The sequence below is a fragment of the Mustelus asterias genome, chromosome 15 (assembly GCF_964213995.1).
Source record: "Mustelus asterias chromosome 15, sMusAst1.hap1.1, whole genome shotgun sequence".
Classification (NCBI taxonomy): Eukaryota; Metazoa; Chordata; class Chondrichthyes; order Carcharhiniformes; family Triakidae; genus Mustelus; species Mustelus asterias.
In genome coordinates this window covers 85,397,625-85,421,956 of record NC_135815.1, presented here as the reverse complement: position 1 = coordinate 85,421,956, position 24,332 = coordinate 85,397,625, and the positions used below count along the sequence as shown (strand labels likewise).

Here is a 24,332-nt window from a genome sequence, read left to right as displayed (position 1 = left end):
AGTTGTGCGTGGAGCCTGAAGAGATAGGAGAGGCGCTAAATGAATATTTTTCGTCAGTATTCACACAGGAAAAAGACAATGTTGTCGAGGAGAATACTGAGATACAGGCTATTGGACTAGACGGGATTGAGGTTAATAAGGAGGAGGTGTTAGCAATTCTGGAAAGTGTGAAAATAGATAAGTCCCCTGGGCCGGATGGGATTTATCCCAGGATTCTCTGGGAGGCTAGGGAGGAGATTGCAGAGCCTTTGGCTTTGATCTTTATGTCGTCATTGTCTACAGGAGTAGTGCCAGAAGACTGGAGGATAGCAAATGTTGTCCCCTTGTTCAAGAAGGGGAGTAGAGACAACCCTGGTAATTATAGACCAGTGAGCCTTACTTCTGTTGTGGGCAAAGTTTTGGAAAGGATTATAAGAGATAGGATTTATAAGCATCTAGAAAGGAATAATTTGATTAGGGATAGTCAACACGGTTTTGTGAAGGGTAGGTCGTGCCTCACAGACCTTATTGAGTTCTTTGAGGTGGTGACCAAAGAGGTGGATGAGGGTAAAGCAGTTGATGTGGTGTATATGGATTTCAGTAAAGCGTTTGATAAGGTTCCCCACAGTAAGCTATTGCAGAAGATACAGAGGCATGGGATTGAGGGTGATTTAGCGGATTGGATCAGGAATTGGCTAGCTGTAAGAAGACAGAGGGTGGTGGTTGATGGGAAATGTTCATCCTGGAGTTCAGTTACTAGTGGTGTACCGCAAGGATCTATTTTGGGGCCACTGCTGTTTGTCATTTTTATAAAATGACCTGGATGAGGGCGAAGAAGGATGGGTTAGTAAATTTGCGGATGACACTAAAGTCGGTGGAGTTGTGGACAGTGCGGAAGATTGTTGCAGGTTACAAAGGGACATAGATGAGCTGCAGTGCTGGGCTGAGAGGTGACAAATGGAGTTCAATGCGGAAAAGTGTGAGATGATTCACTTTGGAAGGAGTAACAGGATTACAGAGTACTGGGCTAATGGCAAGATACTTGGTAGTGTGGATGAACAGAGAGATCTCGGTGTCCATGTGCATAGATCCCTGAAAGTTGGCACCCAGGTTGATAGGGTTGTTAAGAAGGTGTACGGAGTGTTAGCTTTTATTGGTAGAGGGATTGCGTTTCGGAGCCAGGAGGTCATGTTGCAGCTGTACAAAACTCTGGTGTGGCCGCACTTGGAGTATTGCGCACAGTTCTGGTCACCACATTGTAGGAAGGATGTGGATGCATTGGAAAGGATGCAGAGGAGATTTACTAGGATCTTGCCTGGTATGGTGGGAAGGTCTTATGTGGAACGGCTGAGGGACTTGAGGTTGTTTTCGTTAGAGAGAAGAAGGTTAAGAGGTGACTGAATAGAGGCACACAAGATGATCAGAGGATTAGATAGGGTGGATAGTGAGAGCCTTTTTCCTCGGATGGTGATAGCTGGAACGAGGGGACATAGCTTTAAATTGAGGGGTATAGGACAGATGTCAGAGGTAGGTTCTTCACTCAGAGAGTAGTAAGGGCATGGAATGCCCTGCCTGCAGCAGTAGTGGACTTGCCAACATTAAGGGCATTTAAATGGTCATTGGATAAACATATGGATGATATTGGAATAGTGTAGGTTAGATGGGCTTTAGATTGGTTTCACTGGTTGGTGCAACATCGAGGGCCGAAAGGCCTGTATTGCGCTGTAATGTTCTATGTTCCAAGATCCCATGGCATTATTTCTCCCATTTGCTGGTTACCACCCCTAAAAAAGAACCAGCTGCTTATCTTCTTAGCACAGCCTTGGTGCACTCAAACTAGCTGCCTACATAACAGTGACTCCAGATCGTAAGCATCTTTGATTCGCTGCAAATACCTCGGAACATCCTGAAGGTATGAATTGTGCTGGACAAATCTAAAATCTTTTGTTACCTGTATTGCGCTAGTGTTAAGCTGTAATACATGAAGACAATGAAAAGCATAACACAAGATAATTAATATGCAAGAGAGGATTAGAAAGCTGTGGCTCTCAACTAGGTTACAAGATAAAACAAGAATGCAGACGATCAGAAAAAGAACAGCAAAAAGACTAGCAAGTGGGACGTAACGATAAAAAGACCATCCAGGCTTAGAAATCTTCTATTAGACTATTCAGTGTATCAGAAAATAAGCTATTTTAAAATTAACAAGTGCCTTGTCCAAATAACTTGCATCTTTGAGTCTTTCAGACAAGATGTTAAATTGGGCCCCACCACTCTTTTCATGAGAATGGATAAAATTCCACAACACTACGAGGAAAATTTGGAAGTTCTCCAATATGTATCCCTCAACTAACATTACTAGAACAGTTCAACTGGTCATTATTGCATCATTGTTTGTGGGATGCTGCTGTGCGTTAAACGGTTGCCACATTTTCTACACTATAACATAACTATAAAGCACTTTGAGACTTCTATAAAAGTGCAGGTCCTCTTTCCTTAAGGCATCAGGACGTGACAAATCTTTAACTACATTCACTCCCATATTTCCTGAAGGCACCAACTTCTTTGGTGATTACAGTCCTGCAAGCACATTCCTTGTCTGGAGAAATGGGGAATGAAATTAGTATCAATTGCATTTCACTAAGGTTTCATTTTACTATGTTTCCTGAAGAGATTCCTGAGGACTGGAATGTAAAGTGTTCCACTGACGAAAATGCTAAACTTGCTTATGACAAGGTGTTGCCAATGAAAAAGCACAAGAGAAAATTCCTGTACTAATGGGCTACTAAACACAAGCCAACAAATCAAGCATTAGGGGTCTAGCACCACTGTATTTGTAACAAAGAAAGGCAGTCGGCAAAAGACTAGAGGGTGAACAATAGGGAACTAGAAAAGCAGAATACTGCAGATGCCAGCAACAACTGGCACTGATATGAGAGGATTTAGAAAAATGGAACTGGGCCAAGATCTCTTCAATGTACTGAAGTAAAATCCAATGCAACATGATAATTGGGACCCAAGACAAATCTAAATTCTTAAGATATTTGAATATTTCAGAATCCTGGAGGATCTTGTTCAATATTCCTTCTTCCCCTTTTCACCTGGCTTCACAAACATTGCTCCCCATTTCATTCTCTTTTATCAAGATAAGAATTCATCAATTCTCATCAACATTACCTGCTGGCTTTGGTTCGTAAAGGATTCTCTCCTCAGGTACTTTATCAAAGGCTTGGGGAGTCTGGGTAAACTACACAATGTGGTCTTTTCTTTGTTGGCATTGAGCCTTTCCTATTATGTTTGTACTTTATCAACTCAAAAAATCCTTCAACTTACAAAACTTAAAAACTGTCCTTAGACAGTTATTTTGCAGAACTATTACAGAAAAATTATAAATACCCTAAAACAAAAATGATCTACAATTCCTGCCAAAAGGAAAGTTGGCACTCAGTGCAGGTCAGCATTGTGGCAACAACAGTCTCATCGATTTAAGCTTCATCCAGTTAGACTTCAGACCAATCCCAAGGTTTCCCAGGACTAACTAGGCCACAATTACATTAATTACCTCTGTCCCTCTCAGCTGATGATGGGGCAGAAGTTGGATGTGGACAACAGAACAAAATGAGATTATTCCATGAGGAAGGCAACCATCATGACTGTTGGTAATTACATCAAATTCAAAACCCACAAGGACACAGACATGCGACATGGATGGAGCACATTATTAAGAAAACGAAAATGTTTTGGAACTGGAGATCTGATCATGCAGACAAGAACATTCTGTTGCGACAAGCCCAAAGGGTTGTTGATTAAAATAAGGAAAAGATGACTAAAGGAAAACAGTAATGACAATGTTAGTTTAAAACTTGACAGTGCATGATGACAGTGCATTAATAAGGCAACACAGCTGGACACCATTGCTAAAGCAAAAAGCTGTGGAAATTGGAACCCTTCCAATCCCCTTCTAAAGGGACCCTATGCGATACCCTGCTCTGATTCTCCATCACCCCCAACAACAGACTACCCTACGGTGTTTTTCTTTTAAGCGCAGGAGATACAACATTTGCCCCTTTGGTCTCTTCTCTTCCCATCCTGCAAGGTCCCAAAACACTCCTTCCATGTGTAACACCTATTAACTTGTGCTTCATCCAATTTATTCTATTGCATTCAAAGCTGACCACATGGTCTCTTCTACACTGGGGAGACCAAATGCACACAAGGTTACATTTGTAGAACACCTCTGTACAGTTGGCAAACATGACCCCAAGCTTCTGATCATTTTAATTCCCCACCTTCCTCCCACTCTGATCTTGCTGTCCTCGGAGCCTTGCAGTGTTCTGATGAAGTGCAATGCAAGTTGGAGAACTTTTTCATGTCTGGGCACTTTACAGCTTACTAGACTTGCTGAGTTCAACAATTTTAGTTCATAACCTCTGACTTCCGTTTCATTTTTTTCCCACTACTTTCCCCTCTTCTTCCTTTTCTTGACATTCATTCCTCCAGACATATCTTTGTTTCTTTATTTGCCTCATTACCACTCCCTTTAGCCACGCATCATGAATTCCATTGCCATTTGTCCTCCATCCCATCACAGATCTTCCCTTTTTTTGTTTTTTCCCCCCCACCCTCCCCTCTTTCACCTGTTCAAAATCTATCACATTCCTAAATTTTCCCAGTTCTGATGAAAGTTCACAAACCTCAAACGTTAACTTTGTTTTCCTCACCACAGATGATGTCAGGCTTGCTGAATAGTTCCAGCATTTTCTATTTTTATTATAGTTGGATACCATTGGCAGACAGAAGACAAGAACAGGTCAGACAACCATGAACGCAATAGCTGCATACAGTGGCACCACTATTTCTGGTCAGAATGGGGATCAGTACTTAATTCCTACATTAGTGCTGTAAGTGACTGGAATTGATTTTAAGCATGTCCATGCTCCATTCACTTCATTTTGCAGGAGACATCAGCTTGCTTTTATTAGAAGAAGTTATTGCAGTTTCGACTGCAAGTTCTGTTTGTTGAAGTTTAGGAGAGGCTCTCTTTAAATTGAGTCTGTAAATAGACTTTGTTTGCTTTGCTGCAACATACACAATTTTGCTGTCGGTCCAGTGCCCACGTCTAACTCATTGGCTGACACTGTACTACCAACAGAACATTTCACTCATCACCTACTTTTTCTGACTGCTAAAAGAGGTAGCCTTTTGCTAAATAAATCTGACAAAATTGATCCAGAATAACTGGAATCTGAAGCATTATTTGAATTGTTTTGTTGTACAGAATTCTGCAGCAAAACGGTATGCAAACACAAACTTTAAGAATCACAGAAAGCAGATGACAGATAAATCTTAATTAGGTTTTATTGTAATTTAGAATGAATATTAACTGGGCACAAACTTTGGACAAAAACTGTCCTCCTCCTGTCACTGTTGTGCTAATTGCTTTGTCAGGATATCTTAGAGATTCAAACTTTCTTTGGTGGCTTATAGAGGGGATTGTAACAGAACCACAATCTCGGGATTGATCCAGAATCTCTGTTGTACCATAGTCACTCAGATTGGATTGTTCTTCTATTTGATGGCAAACCACCATGAATTTATTTTAGGATGAAACGTAAAACTGGGATTCCACCGTTTACTTTCATATTACTCCTCAGCTACACACATCATGAAAATGTTGGGTGACGAGATATCATTTAAAATGATTTTAGGTGTGCAGCACTAGATTCTGTCAACCAACAAACCACTTTCACTTCCTATCCACTGCTGCTCCTTGCATCCTTTTATGCAAATACAAGCACCACATTTTCAATTAATCCATTCCCTGAAAATAAAATTCCCATAAACTCATTGACACACTTACCTGATGTGGGAGATTTGCAGCGGTCATCTAGAGTTGTAGAACCCTCATTGATATCACAGAGACCTGACAAAGAAAGTCAGCGTGTTACCACAAAGAACACAATGATAAGGGGGTTAAGCTTGCATTTATTGAACTCCATTAATGCAGAAGAACATCTCAAGTCACTTCAGAGCCAAAATAGGCAAAAATGGACAGAAATAATTGCTCAAGAAAACAAAGTTACTCTGGAAAGCATTTGGGTCACAAAGGATCAGAATTTCATCATAGTGCTATGGGAATAAATGGGATGCCCGAGCATCATAATGTCAATGTTTGTGGAACATCTCATCTTGAGATGGAGAACAGGTCAGAGAAACCAGAGGGAATTCATAAGCTATTACATCAATCAGAAAAGGCTTCCCTTTTTTTGCTCCACTGCAGCAAAATTTTGAAAGCCCTCAAATGAAATATTTTACCTTTTTTTGATTCTTAAGCCTGCCTAATGGACCGGGAGAACATTGCTGCATGACTGTACTTGAGGAAGAAACATTGGTGAGATTCTTAATGCACTTAGAGAGTTAAGTATCTCATCAAAACCCAGTTTCTTCTATTCAAGTCCATTCTTCCTGAACATTAACTCAGCCAGAGTCCATCCCTTTGCAACGTCAATTCTCCCGCCAATCTATTTTTGTGATAAATTCTCACATTGGAACGCATTCATCTAGTTCAATCAAAGCCAAGCGTCTTTGCTACGCTAATTATGCCATCAAAGCAAATCATTCTGGTATAGTAACTCATCTAAAAACCCACCTCTCTCGTGCACTACTCATCCTATTGAAGCCCATTCCACCAGGACATTTAATTCCCAAAAACCTCATCTCATGATGGCAGTCCGAGATAACTTTTAAAGTAGAGTATTTGTCCGACAACACATTTCACCCCTGGAGCCAGACCATAAATGAAAACATACATTTATCCAGGCATCGCACAAATCCACATGGCAGACAAGTGCAGGGATCTTGTAACTGAACAGCTAGTGTCTCCCTGCCCTTCGATGAACTTTGGGTAGAACTCTCAAAAATCTCCTTGGAAATTTCAATTCACAGTGAACTGCATCATGCCTGATATTCAGATTTAGATTCCTATTTGTGTTTCTAGAGGGACCAGCTAATCTACAGTACCGGTTACATGCCAGGGCAATACAGTGAAAGTTTATCCTCATGTGTCAACGATCATTGTGAAGCAATGTTGGAATTTACAGAACAAAAATGTATTTTCAGAACACTTCCAAAATATAGCATGGTGCATGTCCGTCTTAGGTTTAGAAAAATAAACCTCTTGCACTTTAACCTGGTGTAGTGGGACTTCTTACTGAACGATAAGTTACTTCTAGGCTTCTTGAACAATTCACAAAGTGCGTGTTCAAAGTGACCATGATTTTTTAAAAAAACATACTAAATCCAGCTACTTAGAACAGACAACCATGATCAGTGAAGAAAACAGAATGCTTAGTCAGAGTCTGAAGACTGAATCAGGAGAAAAGAGCAGAGAAGCCTAGTCTCTTCAATCTTGAAAGGAGTCCAGGATGGATGTCTCATAGAGGTAAACCAAACTAAAATAGATATCATTAAAATGCTAACTCCTGCAGTGGTCTAATGACATGCAACCCTCTGCTGCCAGCAAACACTTGGGCTGGACTGATCATTAAATTTTTGCTGTTCTATGAGGCCAACACAGGAGTTGTCATCACTTGGTTGATAATATAAGAGACAGCGAATGTTGAATCTCCTGCCAAGTGGAATATTCTCCATTGAAGCTTCGGCTTCCTATCTTAAATAAAACTGCTCAACCTATTTAACACAAGTACCCTCTTATAGAGCAGCTATTGAAACAAAGCCACTCAAGAGCAGCTCCAAGCATTATGCAACCAAAGCGTGCAGCTACAGTAGACTATTTTTAATAGCTTATGTGCAAAGATAAAAGGGACCCATTGAGAATGATTTCAACAGCTGATGCGACGTATAGTAACTTCAAAATCCAAACACTAAGACAGAAGTTTGTATCAGCGTGAGATAACTTACTTAGATATGAAGAACGTAGTCTTTTCACAGACTCAGAATATAAACTAGAAAGACCACACATGCAAGAAGTCACCGTCAGCATGCCTTAGGACGCAGTAGAAAAAAAGAGCACAACACCAAAATAATAATTTGGCTGTAATAACCTGCAGAACAAAACTTAGAACACAGCAACAGATAATGCAATCTGTACAAATACAGGAAATTAAAATCAGAAATCACTGGGGCTATTTCCACATGACTTTTTCATGACCCCAAAATAATATTCATGATATGTAGGAAAATCACATGCTAAAGTAGAGTTCAAGGCATGAAGACAAACAGTCATTCAGAAGAATGCAGGATATTTAAGAAAAAACCTTTTGGTTCTATAAGCTGTATTAACCTTCTCATCAGTCAGCTGACGTGTATTTAATGTGTGTGTTAAAAGTTACTGGAGAATTTCAAGTTACTGAATTATAAAAGGTGGAGACAAAATGGAATTAACAACTTGTGAAGAGGAGCTCAGTGCAGTAGGTAGGTCATCTTGCAAAATGGCGGTTTTTGAAAATGCTCCGAGTGAACAGTGAGTGGGATTGCTCCCAAGGATGGTGGACATGATGGACTGAATGGCCTCCACTTCTGTTCTGCAGATTTCTAGGGTCTATGTTGAGAAGCGAGGCTGCTCCAAAGCTAGAAGTTGGAAGTAGAAAATGACGATCCTGACAATTATGTTAAGAAGAAGCTGGGTCTGGGCAACATGACATGGAAACGGCAGATACAGAGAATATGTGAAATTATGTCCTTCCTCACAGCTGGTCAAAACTTTCTTTCCCATAGTTTTGTGTTCTCTTGCAGGAATACCCTGATCTACTTTCAGGTACGCTCTAGGTTTACCTAATTTTTTACACTTTGACTAGATAATCTCCTTTTGAAGGCTAAAAGCACTCCAGGATCCCCTGTCCTTCCTCTGACACTGAGGATCACCCTCCTGTCTCTTCTCTGCAATGCTTCCCTGGCTCAAATATTTCTCTCTCTTGTTGACCCAGAGTGAACTCAGTACTCGAGCTCTGTCCGTAATCAGGACACTGTTCAATCTTGGAACCATATAGTCTCCTTGCATTCACTGACCGAGTGATACAATTCAGCACTTTATTCATTGCATTCATTGCTCCTCCACAGTGATGGTAAATGTTAATCTATGAGCAGTTACACATCTTTTTCTGTTTTAGCTTTAGTTGTTTCTTTTGTATCATACAGCACAGGGGGTCATTCCTGTGCTGCCTCTATAAAGAGCTATCCAAGTAGTCTCATCTCTGGTGCCTTTTCAAGTTAATACTACTCAGCATACATCTTTGGACTGTGGGGGGAAACTGGAAACCCATGCAGACACGGGGAGAATGTGCAAACTCCACACAGCCAGTGACCCAAGCTGGGAATCAAACCCGGGTCCCTGGCACAGTGAGGCTAACCACTGTGCCACCATGCTGCCCCAAAATTTGACTGTGTCTCCTTAACATTTGCAAATTTGACTGTTTTTGCTTGGTCAGAATAATACAACAAAAAGGTTATTTGAGCCACTGAATTTCCGTCATTCTTCACGTTTCCTCATTCCAGGCCTCACAAGCCTGCTCTACTATTCAATAATGGCTGACCTGAATGTGGTCTTAATACCCCCTCCACCTCGTCAATATCCTCAGACTCCCTTATAGATCCAAATCTTTAGAATCAAAATCTTAGAAGCCCCAGCACCAATTCCTGAGGCATCTCATTCAGCTCCTGTTGCTCGACTAACAAGTTCACACAGTTTCCTTTCCTTCTGTCAATTTCTTATCCAGACCAATTTGTTCTAATTTCAGTGAGACACTTTAGTGAGAAGTTTTGTAACATTTGCATACTGCTTGCAGAACGCTTTTTGTTTAATTCTATCCCAAGTAAATAATAAAAAGCAATTCATTCAATGAACTCAGGCCGATGATGACGCTCCCTTCAACAGGGAACCTTTCCATCACAGTAGTGACAGTTGTTGCTCCGCTCTTCATGCTGCCTTACAATATCTGGACACGAGCGATTAGCTCACTGCACTGGGCTTCTGCCTAATTAATGCTTCCACACTACAGATTCCTTCTTACGAACATGGTGCCCAAGTTGGTTGAGCACATCAAGTCTATTTTAATTCCAGAAGGTGTTACAAAAGTAGAAGCATCAGTGCTTACCTCCTGAGGCTTGTCGTGTTTTACGCGGGGACTTTGGTTGTCTCTGGTAAGGGTCGTTCGACCCGTACAGTTCAATTGTGCCCAGGTTTAGCAACACAGTTTTCTGAATGTAATCTACCATTGCAATGCCATTGCAGTTTCCAAACACCAAACTAAAGAGAAAAATGCATTATATTAAAGAACATCTTCAGTCCACCAATAAATCCCAAACACTCAAACCTACATCTTTTCTTGAAAATCCAGTGCTTTATGCGAATGCGTGCCTGTAAGCCAGAAGTTGGCTAGAAAGGACAATGGAATGCATTCTAATAACTCATATCCCTTGTTCTAACATTACCATTAAGTTAGTGGACCAAATCTACTTCAATAGGAGTGCAGAAGAGCATGCCAGTAGCAGCATCAGGCACTCTTAAAAATGAGGTGTCAAGCTGAAGAAGTTATGATAGAAGTGATCCCACAACCAGTGGATCACATTAAAACTCTGCACTCCTGCCATGTCCAGTTCTGAATGATGGGGGACAATCAAACAACAAATGGGAGGAGCTGACCAATGAATATCGCCATCCTCAGCCCCAGAATAATGGAAGCCAGTAGAAATCTGGGCAAATCCTATCCACCTCACCAATTGGTGTTTTTTCAGATATGCTTTTAGGTGGGTTGGTTGTCAATCCTGAAAAACAACAGTGTTATTTGGGGAGACTTTTTTCTGAGTCTTTATCCAGATACACTGGATTTCTGGAGCACAGCAAGTGGGTCAGAATGCTCACCTCAAATGCTAGCTAAGGCATGGATCCAGGATAAACTCCCCAATTAAATCTGTGTAATAACAGGCTGCATGTATATAACAGTTCATGCAACAAAATACGCCAAGAGGTTTTCAAAACATCAACTTATTTAATGTCTTTCATAGAAATGATTAAAGGAAACTTAACTCCAAGCCACATACAACAATTTTAGGAGTTGGGCTATTGCATGGTTAAAAAAGGTAGATTTTTGAGGAGTGTCTTAAGAGTGCACAATAGAGACACATATGTCTAGAAAGATAACGTAGCAATTAGGTCACAGATCATTGAATGATGGAACTGACTCAATGTGATTAAACAGCATACCCGTTCTTTTATGTTCCTAGAGGTTTAGGGAGGGAATTGAAACCCTCAAGTATAAATTCTGTGACTAAAAGAGCAGGTAAGGGGCTGGGGATTCAGTGGCGAGTAACTCATCTGAACTCCCCAAAGCCTGCCCACCATCCACAAGGCACGAGTCTGGAATGTGATAGAATGTTCTCCACTTGCCTAGATGAGTGCGGCTTCAACAACACAAGTTGGACACCATCCAGGACAAAACAGCCCGGCAGCCCCCATCTACCCGCTTAAACATTAATTCACTGCACCACTGACATACAGTGGCAGCAGTGTGCACATCTACAAGGTGCACAACTTGCAACAGCTCCGAAGGCAGCAACTTCTGCCAATCTCAACGGCAGGCAAGGACAAGGGAAAGAGATGCATGAGATCATCATCTGAAAATCTTACCCCTCCGGCTGACCCCAAGCCATTTGCATGCATCTACACCAGATGGACTACATCAGGTGATTCACCACTACCATCTCAAGGGCAATTAGGGATGGGCAACAAATGCTGGCCTTGCCAGTGATGCTCATATCCCAGAAATGAATACATGCAATGTCATGGAGGTAAAAGTAGGCATTGCTGATGGCACAGGTATGGGGTCAGACACTAAACTCGGTGTCAAATAGGACATCAAGGTTACCAACCATTTGGTTCAACCTCAAACACAGAACACAGAGGGATGGAGTCAGTGGCTAGTAAACCAAGATTACAGCAGGGACCAAAGACATTGGCTTCAGTCCTCTCAGTATTTAAGTGGAGGAAATTTCTGCCCATTGTATAACTGGATGTCAGACTAGCAGTGACAAATCAGCGACAGTGGAGGGGTCAAGAGAACTGGTGGAGAGGTCAAACTGGATATAGTCATCGTACGTGTGGAATCTTAGAATCCCTACAGCACAGAAAGAGGCCATTCGGCCCATTGAGTCTGTACCGACCACAATCCCCACCCAGGCCCTACCCCCATATCCCTACATCCCTACATATTTACCCACTAATCTCTCTAACCTACGCATCCCAGGATTCTAAGGGCAATTTTTAGCTTGGCCAATCAACCTAACCCGCACATCTTTGGACTGTGGGAGGAAACCGGAGCACCCGGAGGAAACCCACGCAGACACGAGGAGAATGTGCAAACTCCACACAGACAGTGACCCAAGCCGGGAATCGAACCCAGGTCCCTGGAGCTGTGAAGCAGCAATGCTAACCACTGTGCTACCGTGCCGCCCTCAGCTTACATTCTCACATTGTTTTTGGATGCTGAAGCAGCATGAAGGAGAGAAATAGAGGGGGGCACGGATAGATTCTTGGGGTCACCAGAGGCAACGATGCAGGAGAGAAGCCAAGAAATTAAGAGAAGGTTTTGAAGGTATAGACAGAGGGATGACAAAGAGTGTACACAGTACCAGAATAAGCTGAGTGAAAGCTGTCACTGAGGATGAAGACAACAGGCTTCATGACAGGGTATGGTGAACACAGTCCCTGGTAGAAATTTGCTATTCGGAAATCAAGAGGAAAGTAGATGTGGAACAAAAAGTTAACTTGAGATCTCAAAAAGCAGGAAATCTACTCAGGAGTGCTGTAATACATCACATTTTAATTTAGGACAAGTTTGCTAGAAATTATTTTGTGCACAGGTGATCAAGAGATTTAATGACAGCAAGGCTGATACTCACAGTCCATACGAAGAATTCACTGCCAGGCTGCTTATCTGCTGTGGAGGTTCACCATTAACCCATACTAGTTGAATCACTACTTCAGCCTGATAGCCTGCCCCTTGTTTTAATGGAGTACTTTTAATTCTGGAGAAGGAAATGTACATTTGATTAATATGCAATCTTTTAGGATTGTGTGAATTGCACATAAAGATTGATTAATACATTATAGTGCTTGGAATTGTCCACTTAGTCTACACTAAACACAAAATCTTCAAATCACAATAACTAAGAACACAATGAGGTTTAAATTTCCTCATCAATATTTCTCGTTCTCAACTCAGGTGACAATTCCTTACTTAGCCATAGTTCTACACTTCTAGATCATACAGGGGAGCCCAAGTGATGACTGTAGGGAGAGTTGGTGTTCACACCTGAGGCCAACCCTGACCATACCCTGGTACCATTCTTATTAGCAATCAAGAGGAGTGGATCCCAGTTGGGTTCAAATGCCAAATGCAGTTGCCCTATCTTGCCTTGAATGGCGGTTGGCTCATTTATCGTAAACTGGGGATACAACTTGGGCCCATTCTGGCTCAGCTACATTTTCTAACCAATTGACCCATGGTAAATTTGGTTCCCAAGTACAAAATTCACAAAGGCTATTCCACTGTACAAAAGAGACGGAGGTACAGCAGTTAATTAGAATTATATTGGACAAATCTTTATTTGCAGGAACCAATGTAGTAATTAGAAAGGTGATTTTAAAAAAAAGTTAGCTCTTGATTAATGTGAATCTGGGATGTGATCGTGTAGTGGTTGTGTTACTGGACCAGCTATCCAGTGGCCTTGTATGTTTTTTTAAAGGTGAAGTTGCCCATGTTCATCATCTGGGCATTTGGTAAGGTTTCAGTAAGTGCATAGGTAACTGCCAAGACTAAACTATGTATGGAAGATTTTACAGTTAATAGGACATGATACTGCAGACGATTGAGCATTGAATAGTGACCAATGGTGACCATTGAATAGTGACCAGTGGTGTTCCGCAGGGCTCTGTACTGGGACCTCTGCTATTTGTGATATATATAAATGATTTGGAAGAAGGTGTAACTGGTGTAATCAGCAAGTTTGCGGATGACACGAAGATGGCTGGAATTGCGGATAGCGAAGAGCATTGTCGGGCAATACAGCAGGATATAGATAGGCTGGAAAATTGGGCGGAGAGATGGCAGATGGAGTTTAATCCGGATAAATGCGAAGTGATGCATTTTGGAAGAAATAATGTAGGGAGGAGTTATACAATAAATGGCAGAGTCATCAGGAGTATAGAAACACAGAGGGACCGAGGTGTGCAAGTCCACAAATCCTTGAAGGTGGCAACACAGGTGGAGAAGGTGGTGAAGAAGGCATATGGTATGCTTGCCTTTATAGGACGGGGTATAGAGTATAAAAGCTGGAGTCTGATGATGCAGCTGTATAGAACGCTGGTTAGGCCACATTTGGAGTACTGCGTCCAGTTCTGGTCGCCGCACTACCAGAAGGACGTGGAGGTGTTAGAGAGAGTGCAGAGAAGGTTTACCAGGACGTTGCCTGGTATGGAGGGTCTTAGCTATGAGGAGAGATTGGGTAAACTGGGGTTGTTCTCCCTGGAAAGACGGAGAATGAGGGGAGATCTAATAGAGGTGTACAAGATTATGAAGGGTATAGATAGGGTGAACAGTGGGAAGCTTTTTCCCAGGTCGGAGGTGACGATCACGAGGGGTCACGGGCTCAAGGTGAGAGGGGCGAAGTATAACTCAGATATCAGAGGGACGTTTTTTACACAGAGGGTGGTGGGGGCCTGGAATGCGCTGCCAAGTAGGGTGGTGGAGGCAGGCACGCTGACATCGTTTAAGACTTACCTGGATAGTCACATGAGCAGCCTGGGAATGGAGGGATACAAATGATTGGTCTAGTTGGACCAAGGAGCGGCACAGGCTTGGAGGGCCGAAGGGCCTGTTTCCTGTGCTGTATTGTTCTTTGAATAAGTTGTTGGCTTGGGATTTCCTCTCCTGACATTTACTGTCTGCCTCTGATAAGCGCTTGCTTTCGAAGGAGGCCACACCGTTTCTCATTTGGCTGTGTCAAATGCAGGAATTCTAGGCGTGTTCATCCTCCATGATTCGAAGTTGGTATTAAAACTCCTAAGTGAAGGCTTCCGAGTGTCCACATGGCACTTCCTTTGAACACCAGGAGAGCACACCTCAGATTCAAGCTCTCCACAAAAGATTCATTGGATAAATAATCTAGAGACTGCAGATCTCACCATGGTAGTTTAAGAATTTAATCTGAGTTTTTAAAATCGGAAATAAAATGCTGGCAGTGAAAGTGAACATAAAGCTGTCAGGTTGTAATACAGTTCAAATGTTTAACCAACACCCAACAAGGGGGGAAACCTACCGTCCTTACCTGATTGGGCCTATACGTACACAAGTCCCACACCAACACAGTTGATTCTTAATTGCTCTGAGGTGACCCAGCAGCTGTATCAAATTTTCTCAGAGCAACTAGTGCTGGGCAATAAATGCTGGCCTTTCCGGCAAAAACAACATCAATTCTTTACAATGTTTATAGTCGAAGAAAGTGGGTGAAGCATTTTTAGTGTGTGCAAGTTAAACAGTAGTGCAACATACAGCAATGCAAATGCTGGCAAAAACATTTACTGGAGGTAAACTTACCCCATGCTTTTAACAATCTCAATCAGGTGGTGCATAGGTCACAGTTGTCAGCCCTACTCACAGCACTAGAGTAATGCAAAATATTCACTAATTCACCAAAACTCAGTTTGGTCTACTCATTAGATAAATCTGTAAAGGGGCAGGAAGTCACTTAGCTTCTTGCTTAGCATTTAACTGAAAGTCCAAACATCATTAGCATTAATTTACATATCCCTAATTTCCTTTCACATTGCTCAACTAAAACTGAAATCTCAAAGAGGATGGCATTTGAAACCATGTGATTGTCTTGAATTCAATGCCAAAATGCAATGAAAATATCACATTAACTGAAATTGTTTCACTCAGCTTGCAAAACTTAGAAACATAATGAGATATTCACTCTAATTGCTGTGTGCAATGGGAATTCACTTTTCATTGCAATAAAGCAACCAATTTATGCACATTCGTTTATGGGGCTTATAACAAATTATGATATTCTTAATATAAACACAAAACTAACAGAGAACTTGGGCTCTCATTTCTTGATAGCAAAGTCTGACTCGAGGGATTAACCTCGTTTACAAGTCACTCCATCTCATGAGAATTGTATAATCTGTGATGTTATCTTTATGATTGGTTAATGATCAAGCTGATTGCCTCAGAATTTCCTGAAAAGTTGTGCCGTAGGAAGTACAGTTTCTCAAGATTTCGGCGACTGTTCCAACAGGTGCAGCATAAAAGACCCAGGAAACTTTGGTGTGGCATGAAAGTTAGTATAAAACCACAGGTTGGTCATGGCAGAAATTTGCATTCATCACAGGTGCACCATTACTATGGCACAGGTTTTCAGGAAATTCTGGGCCATTAAGATCCTCGCAAAGGATTATTTAAATAATACATCAAGAATCAACAAGGTAAACTGTTTGCCACAAGACGTGGTGTGTCCCTTCTGAATTCAATCGCTTCACCACTGGGAGACAGGCCTTCAGCTGCCAAAGCACTAAACTGCTGTAGTTGCTTGGCAGTATGGTACATGAATGCTGCTGAAAATAGAGACATGTTTGAGGTTCTTCCTCTTGCACTCATAGGACAAATGCAAGAATGCCAAATTTCAAACTATCACAACAATTACACCACAGGAGGAAAAGGGTACTGATTGGTTGGCAAGTCAATTCTGATTGGCCAAGGCATTGCCACGGGGAAAGCAATAAGGAACTATAGGCTCCCCATGCTTCTGGATAATTCAACAAAGCAAACAGCTTGAACATACTCCTTTTGCTTGTAGAAAACTGTTGCCAGCGTATGAATGGATGTTGCTTCTAGCAAGTATAAATGAGCCCCACATTACAAGCTTGACTGATTATCTTAAATTGGTCATTCGAGTAGCAATGAGCGCACTCAGGATTGTTCAGGAAGTGTTGTCCAATTGCAGAATCACATCTAAGAGTAGTTATTTTGTTTTAGGTTTCACAAACACAGGCTGGTTAAGTACGGTTTGGACTTGGCCTACTTAGCACAGCCTGAAGAACATGTTGTTTCATTTGGTCAGCCAACCGCTGGGACGTACAGCTTAAGTACTGGACATCACACTGGTGCAGAAATTCATATCTGGACTTGCTCCCTTGTGGGGTAATCAGAATGTCTTTCTGGACTGATGGCAGTATCCTATGAGTGGAAAATAACATGTTGCCACTGCATAGTAACAGTGTGAAATGGTTGGCTTAACTTGTTCAAATTTTGTTTTTAGATACTTTGTCTTCCAGGGTAATTTGAAGTAGACTGGGACTCTTCAGTTCTATATTAACAGTCTTTGGTCTATTTGCGAGTTTGCACAATACACAGTGAACAACAAAGCGATTGGGGTTGCAATTGTCCTGCAAGATAGCTTTGGTGCGCTTTATTCCTTGCAAGATAACCAAATAACCCCGCAGCCCTATTTGCAAGATTGCTAATAAATAGCACGTGGAGCTATATGAATCCCAATGTGTATATTGACTGGTGAAGAAAGGTTTGCAATAGACAACAGTAGAGAATCCATTATTGATTGCTGAATGAGCACTTTGAGGCAAGGGAGTTTGTTAAACTGTCCTGCCTCAAAACTGAATTGGAGGGCGGGATGGAGCACATTAAAGGTGTGCAAGGAAATCCTTCTATGCGGCTGTAGATTCAAAGATCGCGAATGTATCATGTACAGCTTCAAAACTTGCACAGGGTAGGATGTTAGGGCTCATTCACAAAACTGCGTTTATCATGGAAACTGATGAAAATGTTAGGGAGTGCTGGACCTAGACGGGATTCCACAGCTACACCATCTATTTGGGCATAGGTGGCGTCATTAAATCTAAACTAGACCTCGCAAGGTTGTTAAGTTCAAGATAAATGGATACAAATTCAGAAAATGACAGCATATTCAGATTGTCATGATATAGTGACAGGGCGCAAACATCAATGACTTCCTTTAGTAGCCTGCTCATAAGTAAGTCAACAATGTTGAACAAGCAGATAGACAAGCTATTGCCAACAACGTGTGGGTCATGTATAGTCTTAGCTAAGGTGCAGGACTCCTTCATGTACATTCAAAACTGAGTAAGAACTGGTTGCAGTAACTCACTCATCTATTTGGTCAATTCAGGGTGTGTAGAATCAGTCACTGTAAAATCAGGTATAATAGGACATCATATCTGTGCGTCTTAGGCAACCCATATATGTGTGGACACACTGAGCCATGAGGATGAATCCCATCATATACATTCTGCAGTTCGTTACTGTTACACAAATCCAACGAACATTTACTGTTAGATTGGGCAGCACTTTCCAAACGATCTCGAATGTGCTAATAGTTGCACTAGCAACAAAATTAAGACAATCAGCAGATCTCTTAACGTTGTTTCACTTACACTTGCAATTTGTTGTGACTGTTTGAAATTTCACCTTCTTGCATTTATCCTAATGAGTGCAAGACCAAAAGTTTCAACAATATTCATTGTTCAACCGGAGCAAAGGAGAGAGGAGCGATTTGTGAGTTCAGGTAAAGGGGTAAGAAATTGATTATTTTTACTTACTTTTTCGTGGGGTTTCTTGGTGTAGTAGTTTAAATTTGAAAAGTGGAAGTAGGCCGCCCGCGGGGCGACCTGGGAAGGCATTTAGTTTTTTTAAAAAAGTGCACGGGAGGTTTAAAAAGCAGGTTGTAGTATCCAGCGAGCAGCGTCGAGAGCAGGCAGCGGAGTGAGAAGGGAGCAGAGTGAGAGCTGAAGGGCTTTGGCTCTAAGGGCTTAGGCAGAAAGGGCGAGGCGGGGTAAGTTTAATTCTTAAGTACGTTTCTCTGTGTTCCTTGAAATAAGAAGGGAAATTATGAGTGTGAGGCCAGTCTGTTGTTCCCAATGTAGGATGTGGGAGGTCCTGGGGCTCCTGGCCTCCAGGACATCCATATCTGTGATGGGTGTGTCGAGCTGCGGTTCCTAAGGGACCATGTTAGAGAACTGGAACTGCAGCTTGAGGATCTTCGTCTGGTTAGGGAAAATGAGGAGGTGATAGACAGGAGCCATCAGCAGGTGGTCACACCAGGGCCACGGGAGGCAGACAAGTGGGTAACGCCCAGGAAGGGGAAAGCTCGGGTGATAGAGAGCACCCCGGTGGATGTGCCCCTTCACAATAAGTACTCCTGTCTGAGTACTGCTGGGGGGGACAGCCCACCTGGGGGAAGCAGCAGTGGCTGTGTCTCTGGAGCAGAGTCCGGCCCTGTAACTCAGAGGGCTAAGGAGAGGAGGAGGAAGGCAGTATTAATCGGGGACTCAACAGTAAGGGGGTCAGACAGGTGTTTTTGCAGAGGCAGATGGGAGTCTCGGATGGTGGTCTGCCTCCCTGGTGCCGGGATCCGGGAGGTGGGAAGGAGATGAGCCAGAGGTCGTGGTACATATTGGTACTGCTGACATAGGTAGGAGGAGGGAAGGAGTCATGAAAAGAGAATATAGGGAGTTAGGTGGGAGGAACGCAAAGGTAGTAATCTCAGGATTGCTGCCTGTGCCATGGGAAAGTGAGAGCAGGAATGGAGTGAGGTGGAGGATGAATGCGTGGCTGAGGGACTGGAGCAGGGGGCAGGGATTCAGGTTCCTGGATCATTGGGATCTCTTTAGGGGCAGGTGTGACCTGTACAAAAAAGACGGGTGGCACTTGAATCCCAGGGGGACCAATATCCTGGCAGGAAGGTTGGCTAAGGCTACTGGGGAGACTTTAAACTAGAAAGATTGGAGGAGGGAATCGTGATGAGGTGACTGAGAGCGAGGAGGTTAGCCCGCAAATAGAGAAGGATTGTAGACAGTGCAAGAGGGAGAATAGACGGGTGATGGAGAAGGGGAGAGCTCAGACCAAAGGTTTGAGATGTGTTTATTTTAACGCCAGGAGTGTAGTGAATAAAGTGGATGAGCTTAGAGTGTGGATCGATGCTTGGAAGTATGATGTGGTGGCCATTACGGAGACTTGGGAACAGGGACAGGGCTGGATACTTCAGGTACCGGATTTCAGTACTCGATCTGGTACTGGCTAATGAGCCTGGACAGGTGTCAGATCTCTCAGTGGGGGAGCATCTTGGGGATAGTGATCATAACTTTATCTCCTAGGGCGGCACGGTAGCACAGTGGTTAGCACTGCTGCTTCACAGCTCCAGGGTCCCGGGTTCGATTCCCAGCTCGGGTCACTGTCTGTGTGGAGTTTGCACATTCTCCTCGTGTCTGCGTGGGTTTCCTCCGGGGCGTTCCGGTTTCCTCCCACAGTCCAAAGATGTGCAGGTTAGGTTGATTGGCCAGGTTAAAAATTGCCCCTTAGAGTCCTGAGATGCGTAGGTTAGAGGGATTAGTGGGTAAATATGTGGGGGTAGGGCCTGGGTGGGATTGTGGTCGGTGCAGACTCGATGGGCCGAATGGCCTCCTTCTGCACTGTAGGGTTTCTATGATTTCTATGATGATTTCCTTTACGCTAACATTGGAAAGAGATAGGATCAGGCAAGCTAGGAAAGTGTTTATCTGGAGTAAGGGGAAATGTGAAGCCATCAGGCAGGAGATTACAGGCGTAAATTGGAAGGAGGCATTCTCGAGGAAAAGTACCGAAGTAAGGTGGCAGATTTTCAAGGAATGTTTGGCTGGAGTTCTGCATGACAATGTTCCGATGAGACAGGGAGGTTTTGGTAGGTTACGGGAACCGTGGTGCACGAAAGCTGCGCTGAACCTAATCAAAAAGAAAAGGAAAGCGTACAAAAGGTTCAGAGAGCTAGGCGATGATAGGGATCTAGATGAGTATATGGCTTGTAGGAAGGGGCTTAAGAAAGAAATTAGGAGAGCCAGAAGGGGTCACGAGAAGGCCTTGGTAGGTAAGATTAAGGAGAACCCTAAGGCGTTCTATAAATATGTGAAGAGTAAAAGGATGAGATGTGAAGAAAGAGGACCTATAAAATGTGAAGGTTAGAACGTCTGTACAGAACCGCAAGAAATAGCACAGGTGCTTAATGAATATTTTACCTCGGTATTCATGGTGGGAAAAGTCCTGGGTGGTTGTACTACAGGATTGAGGTGGACTGAAAAGATTGAGTATGTGGACATTAAGAAAGAGGATGTGTTGGAAATTTTGAATAGCATCAAGATAAATAAGTTGCTGGGACCGGATGGGATGTATCCCAGGTTACTGTGGGAGGCGAGGGAAGAGATTGCAGAGCCTCTGGCGATGATCTTTGCGTCATCGATGGAGATGGGAGAGGTGCCGGAGGATTGGGGATGTGGTTCCTATTTTCAAGAAGGGGAATAGGGATAGCCCAGGAAATTACCGACCGGTGAGTCTAACCTCAGGTGATTGGTAAGCTGATGGAGATGATCCTGAGGGACAAGATTTATGAGCATTTCGAGAGGTTTAGAATGCTCAAGAATACTCAGCATGGCTTTGTCAAAGGCAGATCGTGCCTTACGAGCCTGGTGGAGTTCTTCGAAAATGTGACTAAACACATTGACGAAGGGAAAGATGTGGTTTATATGGATTTTAGCAAGGCGTTCGATAAGGTCCCCCATGCAAGGCTTCTAGAAAAAGTGAGGGGGCATGGGATCCAAGGGGCTGCTGCCCTGTGGATCCAGAACTGGCTTGCCCAAAGGAGGCAGAGAGTGGGTATAGATGGGTCTTTTTCTAAATGGAGGTCGGTCACCAGTGGTGTGCCCCAGGGATCTGTTCTGGGACCCTTGCTGTTTGTCATTTTCATAAATGACCTGGATGAGGAAGTGGAGGGATGGGTTGGTAAGTTTGCCGACGACACAAAGGTTGGTGGGGTTGTGGATAGTCTGGAGGGATGTCAGAAGTTACAGAGGGACATAGATAGGATGCAAGACTGGGCGGACAAGTGGCAGATGGACTTCAACCCACACAAGTGTGTAGTGGTCCATTTTGGCAGGTCAAATGGGATGAAGGAGTACAATATAATGGGAAAGACTCTTAGTACTGTAGAGGATCAGAAGGACCTTGGGGTCCGGGTCCATAGGACTCTAAAATCGGCCCCGCAGGTGGAGGAGGTGGTTAAGAAGGCGTATGGTGTGCTGGCCTTTATCAATCGAGTGATTGAGTTTAGGAGTCCGGGATAATGATGCAGCTATATAAGACCCTCGTCAGACCCCACTTGGAGTACTGTGCTCAGTTCTGGTCGCCTCATTACAGGAAGGATGTGGAAAAGATTGAAAGGGTGCACAGGAGATTTACAAGGATGTTGCCTGGATTGAGTGGCATGCCTTATGAGGATAGGCTGAGGGAGCTCGGTCTTTTCTCCTTGGAGAGACGTAGGATGAGAGAAGACTGAATAGAGGTATATAAGATGTTGAGGGGCATAGATCGGGTGGACTCTCAGAGGCTTTTTCCCAGGGTGGAAATGGCTGCTATGAGAGGACACAGGTTTAAGGTGCTGGGGGGGTAGGTACAGGGGAAATGTTAGGGGGAAGTTTTTCACACAGAGGGTGGTGGGCGGGTGGAATTGGCTGCCGTCAGTGGTGGTGGAGGCAAACTCAATAGGGTCTTTTAAGAGACTCCTGGATGAGTACATGGGACTTAATAGGATGGAGGGTTATAGGTAGGCCTCGAAGGTAGGGATACGTTTGGCACAACTTGTGGGGCCGAAGGGCCTGTTTTGTGGTGTAGTTTTTCTATGTTTCTTCTATGACACGAAGGTTGAGGGGTGTTGTGGATAGTTTGGAGGGATGTCAGAAGCTGCAGCGTGACATAGATAGGATGCAAGACTGGGCGGAGAAGTGGCAGATGGACTTCAACCCGGATAAATGTGTAGTGGTCCATTTTGGCAGGTCAAATGGGAAGGAGGAGTATAATATCAAGGGTAAGACTCGTGGCAGTGTAGAGGATCAGAAGGACCTTGGGGTCCGGGTCCATAGGACTCTTAAATCGGCCTCGCAGGTAGAGGAGGTGGTTAAGAAGGCGTATGGTGTGCTAGTCTTCATCAATCGAGGGATTGATTTTAGGAGTCGGGAGATAATGATGCAGCTTTACAAGACCCTCGTCAGACCCCACTTGGAGTACTGTGCTCACTTCTGGTCACCTCATTACAGGAGGGATGTGGAAATGATTGAAAGGGTGCAGAGAAGATTTACAAGGATGTTGCCTGGATTGGTTGGCATGCCTTATGAGGATAGGTTGAGGGAGCTCAGTCTTTTCTCCTTAGAGAGACGAAGGATGAGAGGTGACCTGATAGAGGTGTACAAGATGTTGAGAAGTATAGATCGGGTGGATTCTTGGAGGCTTTTTCCCAGGGCTGAAATGGCTGCTGCAAGAGGACACAGGTTTAAGGTGCTGGGGAGTAGGTACAGAGGAGATGTCAGGGGTAAGTTTTTCACTCAGAGGGTGGTGGGTGAGTGGAATCGGCTGCCGTCAGTGGTGGTGGAGGCAAACTCGATAGGGTCTTTTAAGAGACTTCTGGATGAGTACATGGGACTTAATAGGATTGAGGGTTATAAGTAAGCCTATATATAAGCCTAGGTAGGTAGGGACATGACCGGCGCAACTTGTGGGCCGAAGGGCCTGTTTGTGCTGTATTTTTTCTATGTTCTAATATGTCTGTTTTCAGTAATCTAATTCTGTCTTAACTTTTCTCATTACTCCTTTAATACCGATTTGCCTTAATTACTCGTGTCAAATATTGTTAATAACAATCTTGTGAAATGATCTGAAGGCGCTATATAATACAAGTTGATGCTAAAAGTTTAATCCTTTTAAGTCAAAATTTTCTATTGAGAAAGTGGAACCCTTTAAAACGGACATTATGCAAGTTCATGGGTGAAATATTTTATAAAAAGTAAAGATGATTTTAACCTCAAAAAAACTTTCATTTCTGCTTACACACCTTCAACATGTCCCAAAGTGCTTTATAAGCAAGTCACACTTCTGAAGTGCAGTCACTGTTAAATATGCAATTCACTGCAAAGCTCCATAAAACAAGCAGGATGAATGATTCTTTTTGACAAGCAGGGCCTTTACTTAGTCCTAAAGATAGCATCTCCCAGAATGTAGTATTCCCTCAGTTACTTCACTTGATGGGTTAGCCCAGATTACATGCTCAAGTCGCTGGAGTGAGGCTTCAACCCTCAGTCTAAAACAGAGATATGAGCATTGGCAACTGAGCCTGGATGAAACACTACGAGAACAGTGAGCATGTAAAGCACAGGAAAACTGGTGTGATACAGACAAAGGGTAACAGGAGTTAGTGCTGTGACTGATACTATCACAGCAGCTTGG

The 24,332-nt window shown here is 43.2% G+C and overlaps 1 protein-coding gene across 8 annotated transcripts in view; it reads right to left on the bottom strand.

Annotated features, from left to right (window-relative positions):
* stxbp5a (syntaxin binding protein 5a (tomosyn)) overlaps positions 1-24,332 on the bottom strand; it is a 182,721-nt gene that overhangs the window by 44,662 nt on the left and 113,727 nt on the right. For 4 of the 8 annotated variants that reach the window (XM_078230233.1, XM_078230236.1, XM_078230235.1 and 1 more), the window contains exons 17-20: positions 12,895-13,020; positions 10,092-10,243; positions 7,900-7,983; positions 5,840-5,902 (exon numbers count right to left, since the gene is read on the bottom strand). In XM_078230233.1, the coding sequence (XP_078086359.1) occupies positions 5,840-5,902; positions 7,900-7,983; positions 10,092-10,243; positions 12,895-13,020 (425 nt within the window). The remainder of the gene's footprint in view (positions 1-5,839; positions 5,903-7,899; positions 7,984-10,091; positions 10,244-12,894; positions 13,021-24,332) is intronic. The other 4 variants (XM_078230234.1, XM_078230238.1, XM_078230237.1 and 1 more) reach the window with 1 other exon arrangement.